This window comes from Elaeis guineensis, chromosome 5 (assembly GCF_000442705.2).
Source record: "Elaeis guineensis isolate ETL-2024a chromosome 5, EG11, whole genome shotgun sequence".
In the NCBI taxonomy this organism is placed as follows: Eukaryota; Viridiplantae; Streptophyta; class Magnoliopsida; order Arecales; family Arecaceae; genus Elaeis; species Elaeis guineensis.
In genome coordinates this window covers 70,476,783-70,495,010 of record NC_025997.2, presented here as the reverse complement: position 1 = coordinate 70,495,010, position 18,228 = coordinate 70,476,783, and the positions used below count along the sequence as shown (strand labels likewise).

The 18,228-nt window shown below is 37.0% G+C and overlaps 1 protein-coding gene across 1 annotated transcript; it reads right to left on the bottom strand.

Moving 5' to 3' along the window:
- Positions 1 to 442: 442 nt before the first annotated feature.
- On the bottom strand, positions 443 to 11,706 carry LOC140857817 (WUSCHEL-related homeobox 8-like). The gene is made up of 3 exons (XM_073257008.1): positions 11,295 to 11,706; positions 714 to 1,244; positions 443 to 619 (listed from the first exon to the last, which is right to left on the bottom strand). The coding sequence occupies exons 1-3, from the start codon at positions 11,575 to 11,577 to the stop codon at positions 516 to 518; spliced, it is 918 nt and encodes a 305-aa protein (XP_073113109.1). The 5' UTR covers positions 11,578 to 11,706; the 3' UTR covers positions 443 to 515.
- Positions 11,707 to 18,228: the final 6,522 nt, after the last annotated feature.

The following is an 18,228-nucleotide window of genomic DNA, read 5'->3' as shown; positions in this document are numbered from 1 at the left end:
TTTATTTTTTTTAATTTTTATTATTAAGTAAAAATAAAAAAAATAAAAAACATGTTTGGTAACTACGTTACTATAAAGCAAAAAGTAATATTTGAAGATGGCAGGTGAAGAGCTCGATGAGAGAAAAATATTCGAAAAGAGAGGAAGAAGAGGGTGGGAAGGTAAAGAAGTCGACAAGGGAGAAGGATTCGGGCTCTTTATTTTTTGGTTTGACCTTTTAGATGTGGGGAAGTAAAAAAACTAAAAAAATAAGTTTTAGAAAATAAAAAATTTTTACTTTACATATAAAGTAATTATTTTAATTTTTTTAATTTTAATTTTTTGCTTTTCATGATGTTATCAAACATTACTTTTTGATTTTTATTTTTTAAAATTTAAAAAATAAAAAAAATATATTTTTTTAATGACTTACCAAATGCATCCTAAGCATCGTTATCAAACATCAGTTGATGAGAAAAGAACTAAAACAAAAATTATAGAGAAACACTAAAAGCTCTATATAATGTCAAGACTGATCAGTAAATTTCCGGACCAAATCCAAACGAACCATCACTAATCTGCTGGTTGAGGGAACCAAACTCTGTCATTACTTGGATGTCTCCCATCAAGTAGTCGTTACCTACGTTCATCAAGTCAAGTTTGGAAGAATGATTAGCCACATAAAATGCTGGTTCAATGAAATTGTAAAAGCTTATTGAAATAAGACTACATACTTGGATTTGCTTGAGTTTTCTCAATGAAAGGCATTTGGCTTGGATCATAAGGACTTGAATTGCAAATTGATAGATTCATGTGCTGTGCTATATCAAACTCTCGGTTTATGACATGCATCTCAGACTTAACTTCTGAGGTCTGAAAGAAATGAGCATCAGTACTGAGAAACTTGATGTTGTCACTATCTATTTTCTCCAACCTAACTTTCTTTCCATTGGAGGATTCAACCACCGGCTTAACTTCAGATCTGACATTATATGCCGATTCAGTTTCCATCTTCCGTTTCTCGCGCGTCTTTCTATTCTGGAACCAGTTCCGAACATTAGACTCCACAACTTCTCCATGTTGGGAGAGTTGAGAAGTTATCCATTTGATCTCCTCCTTGTTTGGACATACTTTGCCTAAATGAAAGGTATTTTCAAGAATTAGCTTTTGCATTGGGGTTGCTTTCCATCGCTGCTTCATATTGGATTGCTTATGGCCTTCAGATGTTTTCAAAACATCAAAACTTGGATTTCCAATTCTCGTACCTTCAAGTAAAAGTTGAAAGAGATAAATGATCATGCTTTTAAAGATCTTTTTTTCTTTTTTTTTGATATTAAGAACAGCTATTAGACAGATAGATAAAAGATAGAACAGAGAGAAGATTATTAGACATGCGATCACCCAAAACCTCTTATCCCGAAATATTTACCATGTCTCAGCTCCCCATCAAATTGGCTCCATGATAATCTTCAGAAGCTATTTATCAAGTTGATGCAATCAACAAATATTACGGAGGATAGGAAGGAGTTCCACAATAGTGGATGGTAAGAAAGGAAATTTTTTGTCACATTGAGATGTAGCTAGTACTGAAATTCCTAACTTGACAGGACCTATAGTTACTTGAAAGCTCAAGTCTGGTAATTTTTCTTATTCATCTTCTCAGTACTCTGTTATTACTCTAGGTTTAGGTTGCTTGAAGCTTCAAACTCAACGTTTGACCTCTGTCTTGTAATTATTGTGCACATTTGGCTTATTTTAAAAAAGGTGGGAACTCCTATCTGTTTTTATCAAGAAAATAAAAATGGGCCTTAGTTATCACATCCCTCTATTTAGAAAATAGAGATTCTGAGTGCAAGTCTTGGACAATAGAGATTCCAGGTTCAAGCCATGGATAATTGTAGTACAGATGTGTTTCTTTCCTTCTTTTTTTTTCCAGAATAATATAAAATTTATAACTTATCTACCCACTAGTTTTGGAGAGAGCGGAAAAAAAAATCCCTCAATTCCCATAGAGTGTTGGATTAGAGTTTTTGGATCACATTCTTCATCGAGGATGGACTAAAACTATTATGAAAGAGATGCATGCCTAGTAATCTTGAATCAGCATGCTCTCTTTTATGTTTTAGAGAAAAAGCATGCAGATTTTTTATTTCAAGATTTTTAATATAAAGAACACTTTAAATATCTAAAAACACAAGGTAGTCAGCATGCATGGAAGTGTTTTCCAAAACCTGAATATTGTTTTCCATAAATAGTGAAAATAATTACTATTCAAAACAAAATTGTTTTTTTTTTTTTTGATGGAATCCAAAATATTATTTGGGGTTCACTGTCAACAATCTTCCAAAGCAAGATTGTTGTAATGGACTCCTCTGTCGCCATTATTTACCAGCATAATAAAAAAAAAGGGCTGTAACTTGCTGTTGCATCCTAGGATTGCCCGAACTCATATGGCCTTTGAAATAATTGCAACAGCCATTATTTAAAGCTTTGGCCAAAATAAAATTTCATAGAAAGTTTTGCCTAATCTGCTTTATGATAAAAGGTTCAAACCACTAATACCATGAAAATTTTACCAAAGTTGTAAATGATAACATCCGAGATTTTGACCCTGGAAATATAATAAATGAGTAGTGCCTTTAGTTTTAATTTACATTTTTTTTATGGCAAGCAAGTATTTTACAGTTCTATACAAATGAATTTTAAAAAAGAGAGAAAAAATTAGCACGGATGAAGGAAATGAACAAATGGGATTTGAAGATAAGACTTATAATAATCCATGTGCCTTTGCAGACATGCATGCAAAATAAATAAATAAGTAAATTAACAAATAAATATCTTTAACAATAAAAATATTTTATACCATTCTTTCTTGAATATTGGGAGCCTCTCTGTACTTAAAAAAATACAAATTCCTCCATATAAAAAATAATAATACGATCTCTTTTCTCTCTCCCTCCCTCCCACTAATCACTAATATATTTATCATATAGAGGTTTCGGTATTGCAAGGTTTGGCTTCTCACCACCAACACTTAGAATTGTATTTTGCTTATGTCATCATATTCATTTGTAATGTACAACGAAGTTTCACTATTGTGGAGCTTAGTTTTATTGTCCACTTCTTAGAGCTTCTTCTATATATAATAGATAACAGATAATAAATATGTTATAACAAATAAAATTATTCATGATAAATATTTTGATAACAAAAAAGGTTTCATCAACAAAAATATAATTTTAAAGATGAAAATTAGCTCTCATAATACAATTAGAGTTAGTAATTTTTTCATTATGAAAATGATTTTTTTGAAACAATTACATAAATTCTACTAAACTTTTTTTTTTATGAAGATCATCATAAGATAGAACCACGCATGAAAAAAATATCCTGAAATTGACAAAATAAGCCAAAAAGATAAATAAATAACTTGAATAAGACATTTATGTCTAGCTGTGACAAAAATAAAAAGAGACATGCATGAATATCCGAGAGCATTGTACAGTAAAAATATATTATACAAATGACATGTGATGGTGCGGACACCAGAGTCATCAAAAATTGACAACATGATTTAAATTCGATTTGGATCGAAGAAGCCTCATTAGATTGATTCTACTTTAGTTATTTATTTTCAGTCAATAAATTTTTAATGCATTTAGCTTTGGATCCATAGGGCCATACTTGTCTATATCACCTTTGGAGCCACCACTCTTCACATGTCAAGAGAAGAAATATGCATGCTAGCATGTGCCGTGCTCATGCCAAGTTGTGTCAAGCATCAAGCATCCACATGGAGTTCCATTCTTCCCTAGAATTTCTTAAGAGTTCTTGGCTACTTACTTATTTTATTGAGGGCTGATTTCTTTCCTATGGTAGATTATTTTATCACATATAATGCTTTACTTTTTTGTGGAGGGTTGATTTCTTCCTTGTAAAAGGTAAGAGATTTCTAAAAAAATAGGACCCTTAGAGTCCTATATAAATCCTTGTATCTTTCATGAAGAGGACAATGAATAATTTTACAAACTTCACAAATACTTGTGTTAATCGCTCCGAGAGGGAAAGGATGTGAGACCCAAAATCACCCCACAAGGGGAGGGTGTGAGGTCCACTTTCTATCCTACTCTTTCTACTTAAGATCTAGTGTTCCTACGACTCTGATTCGACTCCACCATCTACCCACGTAAGCCTATTCTGCCAAGAGAAGATCTGTCTCCTCTAGAATTTTTATCTATCGTGCTGAAAGGGAGTGATTTCTTATTCTACAGATCATATGCTGTCAAGGACCTTCGTTCCTTAATAGTTGATCTTTGATTTTTTTTTTTAATCCGATGTTGGTAAAGATCTAGTTCTTTATCGATGAATCTGTTTAGTTAAAAGATTAAGAGCCCTAATCAGAGTAGTTTCTTAACTACCACGATCTGAATTCTTATCATCTTCTTGATTTTTCTCATAGGTTTAATGTTTTATTTTCTCTCGTTCCATTCATATTTCTTTTTCCATTTACTCGTGAGCATGTTTAATTTCTGCTATCTGTTTATGAAATTCTCTATTGCTAGTTGTTTACTGATCTCTCGAATGGCATTCGTCTATATCATTTAGATTGATCTCGCTTTAGTCTCATATCAATCAATCATGCCTCCTGAGCAGATTATAGGCAACTATACTGTCTATCCTGAAAATTATGAGCCCCTGGCCGGATGTGATTTGTTGTTGATGATCAGAAGAAAGCTTGATCATTAGGATTGATTTTTCTCTCTCCTTTAGGATTGTCCCGCATCAGTTTGGTATCAGAGCTGGTTGATTAGGGCTTTAGTTTAAATTCAGTAATTTTAATTTCTGCAAGTTAAATTTTTGCACTCTAAATTTCATATTCAAGCATTTTAATTTTTATTACACCTTATTTCTGCATCCTAGAGTTGCATGACCACTAGATCAGGTACCTGGTACCAACATCCTACTTTCCCACCCAACACCAATATGGATCCCAATATAGCAGCCATCATTAATGCTCTGACTGAAAAGTTTGATGACATAAAAAATTTTATGAAAGCCATGGATGAGAAAATAGTGGTATTAAAAGAAGCTAGGTAGAAGCAACCTGAACCTGAGTCTCTCCGACTACTTATAGGACAAAGAGGTAGGAATCTAGAACTTGATCGATCTATAGGGGCACGTCCGCACCATAACCAGTTCGATCAAGATGAGCATATTCTTAGGAATGTGAAGGTTGAAGCCCCAAGTTTTGATGGTTGTCAAGATCTGAGAGAGTACCTAGATTGGGAATCAGGTATGGACCACTATTTTGGATGGTATGAAATGTCTGAAGCAAGGAGAGTTAGGTTTACTTTGATGAAATTGGTTAGGCAAGCCCGACTTTATTGAAAAAGTGTTGAGCATCTTCTCAATCAGAGAAGACAAGATCCGATAGAAATTTGGAATGAGATGAAAGAAAAACTCAGAGAGAAGTACCTCCCCACCTCTTATCAACAAAAACTTTTAGATCAATGGTAGAGGCTTACTCAAGAGAATAGATCAGTCACCGAGTATATCATGAGGTTTGATGAATACCTCATGAGATGTGGAGTAGCCGAAGATAGGGTTGTTACCTTATCTAGATTTAGAGCTGGATTACGAGAGGATATTCAGCGTGAGCTCTTTCTGCGAGAGGTAACCATGTTGGAACAAGCTTATAAACTTACCTTAGACTTTGAGAGATTTTCTAGATATTCGACTCCCTGTCGTCTTGAACCTAGCCGAGTAACCCCTTCTGAATCGAGACCTAATATTAATCAAACTCCTAGTAATGGACCTCCACTTACAAATCCTATTGAGAGAAAAGAAGATAAAGAAAAAGGAGCTATAGGAGAGTTATCAAAAGAAAGTAGTTCTCGATCTCATTGCTTCAAGTGCCATGATTACGGTCATTTTGCTGCACAATGCCCCAACCGATCATTATTCATAGAAGAATTAAAAGGAGAAACTCTAAAAAATATTGAGGAGGAAGTTTATGAAGCTGATCCAAATTTAGCCGAGTAATTTGAGAGTACTGAGGACATCCTAGGTTATGCCGCACCTGAGTCAGACCTTAGGCTTGGAGTCGTTAGGTATGTCCTAGCACAAACTAAGAAAAGTGAAGACTAGCGTAGGACCTCTATTTTCCATACCTTCAAAAAATTTGGCGATAAAATTTATAAGGTGATCATTGATAGCGGTAGCTGTATCAACGCCATCTCCACCGACATGGTTAAGTGATTAGGATTAACTCCTGTGGATCATCCCAGTCCATACTGTGTGTCTTGAATTGATTCTTCTTCTATTTTCATCAAATTTAGATGCCGTGTGCCCATCCAGCTTTATTTCTACTAGGATCATGTGTGGTGCGATGTCTTACCCATGAAAGTCGGAAGTATCATATTAGGTCGGCCTTGGCTCTTCGATAATGATGTTACGATTTATGGCCGAACCAACTCCTGTAGCTTTACTCATCAGGGTAAGAAGATCACGATTAATTCTTCCCCACCTAAGGCTACTAATAGAAAGATAGATGATGGACCAAAAAAAAATCTCAAGAAAAAAAGCCTCCATCTGATAGGTGCTAAAGAATTAAAGATGACCATGAGTGAAGGATCACCAGTTTGGATGCTTGCTACTAGAGAAGTTCATGAGGATTCTAAGATGGATTATCCTAAGGAAGTAGCTAGCATTCTTAGTGAGTTTCATGATGTCTTTCCTGAGGATCTTCCAGATTACTTACCACCTATGAGAAACATTCAACATGCCATTGATTTAATTTCTAGATCTATCTTACCCAACTTGCTCCACTATAAGTTGAACCCTAATGAGCATGCCGAGCTACAAAGACAAGTTGGAGAGCTGATGAAAAAAGAATTTATGAGGGAGAGTTTGAGTTCTTGTGCGGTTCTTGCACTACTGACTCCAAAAAAGGATGGTACATGGAGGATGTTCATAGATAGCCGTGCCATTAACAAGATCACCATTAAGTACCGCTTTCCCATCTCTAGATTAGATGACATGTTAGATATGATGGCCGGATCCACTATCTTTTCTAAGATTGATCTTAAGAGTGTTTACCATCAAGTAAGGATTAGACCGGAAGATGAGTGAAAAACTACTTTCAAGATAAAAAATAGTTTATATGAGTGGATGGTGATGCCATTTGGATTATCTAAATACCCCTAGTACTTTCATGAGGTTGATGACCTAAGTACTACGATCATTTATAGGAGTATTTATAGTCATATATTTTGATGACATTTTGATCTATAGTCGAACTAGAGAAGACCATCTAGATCATCTCCAAAGAGTGTGTCAAGTTCTTAAAATAGAAAGCTTGTATGCTAATCCTAAGAAGTCCGCTTTTATGACAGACTATATTATCTTTTTAGGTTTTGTTGTTATCCCCAATGGTGTATCTGCTGATCCTGAAAAGATTAGAGCAATAGTTGAGTGGCCGGTGCCCAAGAGTGTGCATGACGTGCGGAGTTTTCATAGATTATCAACCTTTTATTGTAGGTTCATAAAAGGGTTTAGCACCATAGTCGCTCCCATCACTGACTGCATTAGAAAGAAAAAAATTGAATGGACTAGGACAGCCAATAGAGCCTTTCTAGACATTAAGACAAGATGACTCATGCCCCAATCTTACGTCTCCCTGATTTTTTAAAGATTTTTGAAGTAGCGTGCGATGCGTCAGGAGTTGGGATTGGTAGTGTCCTTAGTCAAGAAGGTCATCTGGTGGCATACTTTAGCGAGAAACTTAACGATTCTAAACTCAATTATTCTACCTACGATAAGGAGTTTTATGAGGTAATCCAAACTTTAAGATATTGAAGGCATTATCTACTACCGCAAAAATTTGTGTTGTACTCTGACCATGAGGCTCTTAGATTTTTGAGTTTCCAAAAGAAATTGAATCATAGACACAATAGGTGGGTCGAGTTTTTGCAAGCCTATACTTTTATTTTGAAACACCATGCAGGTGTAGAGAATCGTGCTGCTGATGCCCTGAGTCATCGTCATACTTTGCCGTCCACCGTTAGTATAGAAGTTGTTGGTTTTGATAAGGTTAAAAAAAATTATGAGGAGTGTCTAGATTTTGATGATATACTTATCGCTTTACGAAAGGGGCCATCTAGAGAATGTAGTGAATATACCCTTCAGGATGGTTATCTATTTAGAGAAACTAGGCTGTATATCCTCTGTACATCTTTAAGAGATTTTTTAGTTTAGAAATTTCATGCTGGAGGATTAGCTGGACACTTTGGTAGGAATAAAACTATAGAGTTGGTAGAAGCCCAGTTCTTTTGGCCAAGCTTGAAAAGAGATGTCGTCCGAATTATTGCCCAATGTAGAACATATGCCGTGGCCAAGCAGAGAAAATAAAACACCGGCCTATATACACCCTTACCTATACCAGACTGTCCTTGGCAGGATGTTAGTATGAATTTTATTTTGAGATTATCTAGGACATCTAGGAAGCATGATTCTATTCTAGTGGTTGTAGATAGATTTTCAAAAATGACCCATTTCTTGCCCTGTTGCCAAACGTTCGATGCGTTAAAAATTGCAAGGATATACTTTGATGAGATTGTTAGACTACATGGATTGCCTAAAATCATTGTTTCTGATAGGGATGTTAGATTTATGAGCTATTTTTGAAAAATTCTATGGCACCTTTTAGGCACAAAACTAAAGTTTTCTTCTGCCTATCATCCACAAATAGACGGTCAAACCGAAGTGGTTAATAGGAGTCTTGAAAATCTTTTGCGTTGCTTGATTGGGGAACATATGGGTAACTGGGATCTTTTGCTGCCCCGAACCGAATTTGCATATAATAGCTCTGTTAATAGGTCCATTGATATGAGTTCTTTTGAAGTAGTTCATGGATATCAACCTAGAAAACCAATAGACCTCATCCCACTACCCATGCATGCTAGGATTTCTGAATCTGCAGAGTCATTTGCACAACATATCAAGAGTCTGCATAAAGAGATTAGTAAAAAAATTAGTATGAGCAATAAAGTTTATAAACAGAATACAGATTCTTATCGACGCGTCCAAGAGTTTGTAGAAGGAGACTATGTGATGGTTCGATTGAGGCCTGAATGGTTTCCACCCGTAACCGTGAAGAAGTTACATACCCGAGGAGTAGGTTTGTTTAAGATCATAAAGAAAATTGGATCAAATGCGTATATTGTGGACCTACCTTCTAATTTTGGGATTAGCTCTACTTTTAACATTACAGATCTTGTCGCCTATAAAGAACCAACTCGGATACCTAGTAAGCCATTTGAGCCTGAACCAATCTTTGAGAGCAAGCCTGTCCTTGAATGTCCACCAGCCAAAATGTCAGCAAAACATGATCAGATTGAGAGAATTTTGGATGAGCAGATCCTCTCCACCCAGAGTCGAGGCTATCAGCTGTATTTGGTTAGATAGCGAGGTTGATCAGAGTCTGAAGATACCTGGATCACTCGAGAAGAGCTGCAATGCATTGATCCCGATCTACTTGAGTGTTACCAGAGTGGAATCAACCCACACTCGACAGGGTCGAGTTTTCCTCACCTCGGGAGAATTGGTGCAGACACCAAAGCCATCAAAAATCGACAACATGATTTAAATTCGATTTGAATCGAAGAAGCCTCATTAGATTGATTCTACTTCAGTTATTTACTTTTAGTCAATAAATTTTTAATGCATTTAGCTTTGGATCCATAGGGCCATACTTGAATTTGTCCACATCACCTTTGGAGCCACCACTCTCCACATGTCGAGAGAAAAAATATGCATGCCAGCATGTGCTGTGCTCATGCCAAGTTGTGTCAAGCATCAAGTACTCACATGGAGTTTCATTTCTTTCCTAGAATTTCTTAAGAGTTCTTGGCTACTTATTTTATTGAGAGCTGATTTCTTTCTCATGGTAGATTATTTTATCATATATAATACTTTACTTTTTTGTGGAGGGTTGATTTCTTCTTTGTAAAAGGTAAGAGATTCCTAAAGAAACAGGATCCTTAGAGTCCTATATAAATCCTTATATCTTTCATGAAGAGGACAATAAATAATTTTACAAACTCCACAAATACTTGGTTAATCGCTTCGAAAGTGAGAGGGTGTGAGACTCAAAATGGCCCCACAAGGGGAGGGTGTGAGACCCACTTTCTATCCTACTCCTTCTACTTAAGATCCAGTGTTCTTGCGACTCTGATTCAACTCCACTATTTACCCACGCAAGCCTATTCTATCAAGAGAAGATCTGTCTCCTCCAAAATTTTCATCTATCGTGCTAAGAGGGAGTGATTTCTTATTCTACAGATCATATGCTGTCAAGGACTTTCGTTCCTTAACAGTTGATCTTTGATTTTTTTTTTTAATCCGATGTTGGTAAAGATTTAGTTCTTTATCGATGGATCTGTTTGGTTAAAAGATTAAGAGCCCTAATCAGAGTAATTTCTTAACTATCACGATCCGGATTCTTATCATCTTCTTGAATTTTTCTCATGAATTTAATGTTTTATTTTCTCTCGTTCTATTCATATTTCTTTTTGTATTTACTCATGAGCATATTTAATTTCTGCTATCTGTTTATGAAATTCTCTATTACTAGTTGTTTATTAATCTCTCGAATGGCATTCGTCTATATCATTTAGATTAATCTCGCTTTAATCTCGTATCAATCAATCACGCCTCTTGAGCAGAGTATAGGCAACTATACTGTCTGTCCTGGGAATAATGAGCCCCTAGCCAGACGTGATTTGTTGTTGATGAACAGAAGAGAGCTTGATCATTAGGATTAATTTTTTTTTTCTCTCTCCTTTAGGATTGTCCCGCATCATGTGGACTTGCAAAATAGTAATAATAGCAGAAAAAACATTCAAATAGATAGATAAACACTATAATCTAACCCATTGTCAGCATCCAGAACTACCGATACAATAGATTAAAAATAAAAATCCAAGAATTCTCCAAAAGAAGACTCAGGATTATATTCTCGGTGATGTTTGCACCATGGAGTTCGGTGATGTCTCTCTACATCCTGATGGAGGCTATCAAGCACTACACCAGACTACATGTTACAAATAGCGCTCCACAGGGAATCCAAACTAAACCAAACAGGAGAAGATAAACCAAACTAAGCCAAAAGTAATTAACTCGAGAAGAGAATCAAAACAAGAGAAGATAACCAAACTATACCACCCCAACACACGAGTCTGCTTCAAATTAAGTCTGATGTTTTGAAAGATCTAAAAAAATAAACAATATAATAAAAAGAAGAAAGAGAACCAAACCATGCTGGGGGAGAAACTCGGAAGCAATCGTCCTGCGGAGGCTCTCGCTGATAACGTGGAATTCATTGATCTGCGTCTGAAGCTCTTCCACCTGCTCATCCGTCATCACCTCCACTATTTGATGCTCTTCCACCAGCCCTTCTCCCACCTTTCCAGTCGTCTCGTCCTGATTGATGCCTCCATCCATCCTACCAAAGTTATTGTGGATGTTATCACAATTGCTAGGAGCAGCAGCAACACTTCTCTCCAACTCCATCATCCACTCTATCAAATCCCAGTCCATCTTCTTCTCCTAGTCTCGTTCGCAGTTGCTAGTAATAGCCGTTTATTGAAAAGAAGATATGGGAACGATTCTCTCTAAGAGAAATGGCCTACTATAGGTTTTTTTTTTATTAATAAAAAAATTATAGAACCAATATTATATAAAACACCCATGATAGAAAAGGAAATAAATTTCATAAGGAAAAAATCTACTCGACTCCGCGAGGAGGGAAAGTGGGAGAGATCGGAATTGCAATGCGGGATGGATTGTGGGGCTTTTGGACTCTCTTCGCTGTTTTTTATCGGTTTTTGGATCTCAGAAAGCCATTCTTTTGGCAATTTTCGATCGGAAAGGAAAAGTTTCTGTTTCCTTTGTTGGTTTTTTTGGGCTTGTTTTGATTTGCCATTCCTGACTTACACAAAATTGTTCAGAATCGCAGGAATTAGGGGTTGTGTGGGAGATTGGGGTTATCAATGAGAAGTATTTTTTGATTAATCAATAGGATGCTTGTTGGTAGGTGGATGTTTACCCCTTGGGCCGAAGACATGAACTACAAAAAGGGCAAGTGATGGAACCTGATTCTAGGATCAGCTTGTAACGATCCCTGACTTCTGGTGCTCCTACTTGAGCTAAATATTTGATACCGGCCGATTCTAATTTTGGCTTTATTCCAACTTCGATCTTATCTTGACTCAGATCTCGTGCCTGTCTCAATCTTCTTAGCAATCAACATTCGCCATCTATCCAACACATGTAGATAGCCGAATATCTGAATTAGTTGATCCCTGACTCCAATCAGGAACCTGCTTCATCCTTCAGAGAATTGATCCAATCCCACCTGTGTCGATCTCGTCAGCATCCTTATTTCAAAATTCAAAAGTACTCGCGCTATTTAACCGGCTCCGAAATGAAAAAAGTAGGTGCAACAACTGTCTCATAAATCCTGGCCGAAAACCTCAGCACGTCGCACCGAATCGGCTATAAGTTTTCAAAATAGTTTTTCGACCTTCGTCTATACAAAGACCTCCAAGAGACGCCCCAAGGTGCATACAAACAATCTCTCTAATACTGCTCCTCACCTTTTTTCATTATTATCTGACTTGAGTGTCGGAGAATCTCCACCAGAGCCAGGTCCAGTTAGAACTTGCTTGTAGGTTTCTCTTCCGAAAGGAATCACCACTGCTCCAACTTCTCTGACCGTGACCTGAATTTCAGCAGCAACAGATTGATGCTAGAGAAAGGACCTTGACCCAATCATGAGAAGGAGCATCAAATCGAGATTATGACACCACACAAAGCATCCTCTGAGCGATCTGGCACCACTGCAGCCTCCCAACCAGTAGAGAATGCAGCCGGCCAGCAAGTTTGGGCACAGCCACTATCGAAAGTCTCTCAACTGCCCTCCCAGCAAACGGTGACCATCAGCGCAGAACAATTCCATCTATTGTTCCAACAAGTACAGACTTTGACTACCACCATTCAGACGATGTAGCAGCTCCATGCTGTGCAGCCGACGGCAGCATCAGTATAACCAATTAATGCTACACCAGTAGTAGCAATTGCAATAGTATCCCCACCAACCAACATAGTACCATTGGTAGATCGACATTCGACAGTCCCCTTGTAGCAACCTACAGCCGTGCGATAGGGATGACCGTCGATCCCCCCGTAGAGCCCTGAGCAAGGGAGACAGATCCATCACAATCGACCTCGAAGCACACAACCTAGAAGATAGCGGTTGTTGAGTTCTCATTCTAGGAAAGATTTAATGCCTAGTCGACAATCTCCCTGTAATGTTCAAAAAAATTCACCATCTGAGATACAGATATCGACTGCAGACTTCGAGAGATGAACAAACGAATTGAAGCGATCCGCCACCAAGCACTGATGCATGACGACGGGTATAAAATCAATCAACCTTTTAATGACCAGATTATGCAAGAGTCGTTTCCTAAAAACTTCAAAATGCCATAGCTGGAGAACTACCATGGGATTACTAATCCCGTGGATCACCTGGAAAGCTTTAAGTCCCTATTGCTCATTCGTAGGGCAACCGATGCTACCCTCTACTGAACCTTTCTATTAACCTTGAAGGATGTAGCTCAGTATTGGTACACTAGCCTAAAGCTGCTAATGATCCATTCTTTTGATCAGATGAGCTGACTGTTCGCGGGCCATTTTATGAGCTACAGGAGACAGTAGAAAGGATCGGACTCCTTGATGAATGTTAAAATAGAGAATAGGAGAGTCCATCCGATCTTTTCTTGGTTACTTCAATATGACCATATTGGAAGTCCGTAACCTAGATCAATCGATCGCAATGGCTGCCCTAAAGAGCATATTACTGAAGAATGATCTTCAATATTCCCTGAAAAAGATCTACCCCTATGACTTCACTGATATGCTAGCCCAGATGAAGAAGTACATCATGACAAATGAGACATTCGAAGATGAACCCTCGATAAATATAATCGAAGAAAAGAAGGAAGAAAAACTAGAATCTTCATCGAAGGATCGATCATGCTCATACTCTCCATGCAGATGTCAGAGGTCCCGATCTCCCCCATAGAACCCCAAATAGAGGAACAATTTTAGAAGGGAGCGGCATGTGTCTCCACTCAGGAGATTTACAAACTACACCTCACTGAATACTTTTCGAGCTCAAGTGTTAATGGAGATTAGAAATCGGATCCCAAAGGCAGGGAGATTGTGATCTAATCTAGGCTGGTGGAACCATAACAAGTATTGCTTGTATCACCACGACCACAACCATGACACCAAGATTGCACTCAGCTTCGAGAAGAAATAGAAGAACTCATTCGGTGCGATCGCTTGAATCGATTTATCCAGCGCCAGCAGGATCAACCAGAGGAGCAGTGGAGATCTACCTCCCTCACTAGAACCACAACAAAGGAAACCTTATGGAGACCAACCTCCTGCAGGGTGATAAATACAATAACTGGAGGGCCCCATGGAAGACTAGAGGAGTCAGCTGAACCATCCAAGAAGTCGAAGACTAAAGAATCCTTCATTTTCACTGTAGAGGATGCCCAAGGGGTTTAATTCTTACATAATGATGCGATGGTTGTAACTTTAAATATTAAAAATTATGATGTACATCGCATCCTAATTGATAATAGAACCTCAATCGGTGTTTTATTGTATGATGCTTTCTCTCAGATGGGTGTATCTCAAGAGTAGATGGGGTGCTTAGATACTCTTTTTGTGGGATTTATTGGGGATGCTGTACCAATAGAAGGGATTATTGAAGGAAAGAAAAACTATTTCTTTTCGGATAGCTCAAGTTGTATTTAAAATTTTTTTATTAATCAACATGAATAAGGATCAAATTCTTACTTGATTAGCAGTAGAACCAGAGATCAATCCTCAAATAATCTGAATTAAACTCTCATGAAGGTCTGGATGTACAGACCCTTTTACTTCGCATGCACACTAGACGTCGTAGGAAAGCAGGATGAACTCCGATCTTTGCAACCCAATCAAATGAGGGAGGAGATATACTGGTGTGACACTTCACACCAGTCGATGGGATGCCCAAGGAGAGCCCACACCCAAGGGAGGAAGGGCGGCACCAAAGGGGAGAGGCCAAGGAGAAGAAGGGCTTCTCTCTTCACGCGCCTCTCTCTCTCTCTCTTTCTCTCTTCTCTCAATTTGATTTATTTGCTATTTTTGTTATGTATCCATGGGTAGAGACTCTCTCTATTTATAGATGAATCTCATGACCTAATAAGTATAGGAGTCCTAACTCAAATTTAATTTGAATCAGTCCAATACTCATGAAAGAAGGATTTCTACATGAGATAGAATTGCCATCACATATGACAACCAAATTGCATCCAATCCCTCACCCATATAGGATGCCCCAAACTAGCACCATTTCAGGTGTGGGTCAGCCCATATGAGAGGAGAATCCCAATGCAAGTAGGATTTCTCATATCTCATTAAAATGGATTTGATTCGAATCTAATTTGAAGCTGGTTCGAAATAATTTTGAAAGACTGTCAATCCCAAACTCTTTAGGATTTTTGTATTAAGTTTAACTTAAATTTTTAAATCCAATTAAGTCTAACAAATTCAGATCTAATTTAAAATTAATTAGTACTTAAATCCAATCTCTCATATGCTCCATGGATCATAGATTAGATATTGAGAAATGTGTTTCAAAATCAATCATCAGTCTGTTAATGGTTGTGTTATCTGATGTAATTTAATATAAATTAATTAATAAAATATTTATTTAATAATTTTATATCATAAGCTTGTACATCTTCTATATCGAACTTCTGTATTATGATGAAAGTCCTTAGGACTATTTTAAATTAATAAAATATGATTTATCATTTAGTCCTTAAATAAGTTTGTGATCAAATGATATGCTATTACTAGGATGATAGACATATCAAGTGTAGATCATTGTATGTCATATAGATTGGTTATCCTCTTAACTAAGGAGCGTGGAGATGCTGGTATGGCATACAGGTGAAATATAGGAGTATATTTTATTAAACATGACCAACTCTGAAGTACTTTATTGTCATGAGTCACTCTGAAGGAATATTGGTATAAGTGTCTCTCCGATCTAAGATCACTACATTGACTTGCAAGTAACTCACTGTGCTTTGATGTCAGACTACCTGAATTTTTAATTCAGGATCGAAAAATTTTTAGACACAGTCAAGTACTTGTGAAGTCAGTGCGTGAGTCAAGATGGAATTGACTACTCTAAAAGATTGGAGAGAATACTTTATATTTTAATTTAGTAACACCTTGATCAGGACAATCTTTGTGAGGAGTCACAAGATTTATTAGGTTGAAAAATATAATAGATGTACTGTTAAGAGTTGACAGTTTAAACTCTAAGTCATCCTAGCATCAAGGGTCAAAGGGATGAATTATACAGTAACTATATCCAAGTAGGTTCTTGAGTGTTGCTTTATATACATTCGATCAATCTGGACATTGGGTATCATTACTAGATGATTTCTCTAATTGGTACAGAAATCTATTCTTGTGCTACCGCTTAGGTTCGAACCCATGGGGTCACACACTTTAAAAATTTCTCTCCGATCAGATGGCTAATCTAAAGAGTCTCACTGAACTGAAACTCTCATAAAGAGTCTCACTGGATAGAAACTCTGCTGAAAAGTTTCACTGAATAGAGACTCTGGTAAAGAGTCCCATTGGATGGGGACTCTGCTGAAGAGTCCCACTGGACAGAGACTCTGGTGAAGAGTCCCACTGGACTGAGACTCTATCATTAATAGAAGATTAATTAGTGATTAGTTCACTAGTTAACTTAATTTTATTGAGCATTAATGTTTGGATCAAGTTTGATTGAATTGGATTCAATCAGATTAGGTCTGATTAGGTTATGAGATGACCTAATCGGTAAGGGAGAAATAATCTTGATTTGATCAGATCTATGGCTCAATTATTTTACTGATTTGATCAGATTTAATTAAAATTATTGAAGTCTAATTAGATTAGGTTCATCATATTTTATTTGGGTCTAATTGGATTAGATTTGAAAGAAATCTAATTGGTGAAACCCTAGAGTCCCAAATGAATGGGACTCTCTCCCTTGCGCCACCCAAAAAGACTCACCCTTTTCTCATCACACAAAACCAGTTTATGTGTGAGAAAACCTGAAGCTAAATCTATTTTTGTCACCCTCTTTGGCATGGATTAGGTTTGTTTTAAATTGAATTCAAAAGGTTTGAATTTAAACTCAAAAATCTATCCCTTTCATCCCACTCGTCGGTGCCTTGTGAAGGAGCCTGTTTTGTATGATGAAAAGGAGGAGCTCCCATTTATTTTTGATACCTAAAATCTTTTGGTAGGTCCCTCTTTAAGTCATATAAAGGTGAGTAAAAGTTAGAGTTAAATTGAAATTCAAAATGATTTAAATTGCAACAAACTGCAGACCTTATCCTATCTAATCCCATATGTCCGACAACAATAAAAAGCCTTCTTTTTGTGCACCAAAACATCTGAGGTTTTCACCATGAAATACTAAAGGGAAAGAGGGGCTGAATACCTTTCTTAGGGTATGAGGTTTGGGTGGGCTTCTATCTTCTTTGGCGTGAACAAAGAGGAGACCGATCTCCTCTTAGGTGAGAGACCTAGAACTGTTTTAGAGTTTCTGGATGAGGGAAAACCAAAGAGAAGAGAGTCTTCATCTACCTTTCCTCCACTATCCAGCATCCTCCTCTAATCCATCTTCAATATCAAAAAGGTCCGAGGTGATTGAAAGAGTTCAAACCAGATCCACTATCAAAAGCTGACTGTGTGAGCTAGCACTCCCGCAGAGGGCTGATCGGTTCGAGGGCTTCATGTGGACCATCCATAGAGACCAGATGCTTGTGTGACTGTGAGCGACTATAGAAAACTTTCAGATTTATATTCTCAATTATAGAGTTCGACTATCCATGCTCAAGTATTGGGTTCAGAATCCTGATAGTTGTAGATTAGATCTATTACTAAATGCTGATTTTTGGTTCACATGCTTATTATTTTAAATTCAGATTTTTATGCATATAAATTTATATCATAGATTTATTTATTAAAGTTTTAAGATTAGATCTTATACATGTATTTATAGATTAAATTATTTAATTTAATATTTTTTACTGTAAAAAATTTTAAAATGTA

Bases quoted from the DNA above. Each gene is read 5' to 3' on its own strand.
- LOC140857817 (XM_073257008.1), bottom strand. From the start codon at position 11,577: ATGGACTGGGATTTGATAGAGTGGATGATGGAGTTGGAGAGAAGTGTT. The intron at 1,245-11,294 runs GTTTGGTTCTCT...TTTTACTTGAAG, and splicing joins CGAGTTTCTCCCCCAGCATG to GTACGAGAATTGGAAATCCA. The intron at 620-713 runs GTATGTAGTCTT...TGATGAACGTAG, and splicing joins GAAAACTCAAGCAAATCCAA to GTAACGACTACTTGATGGGA.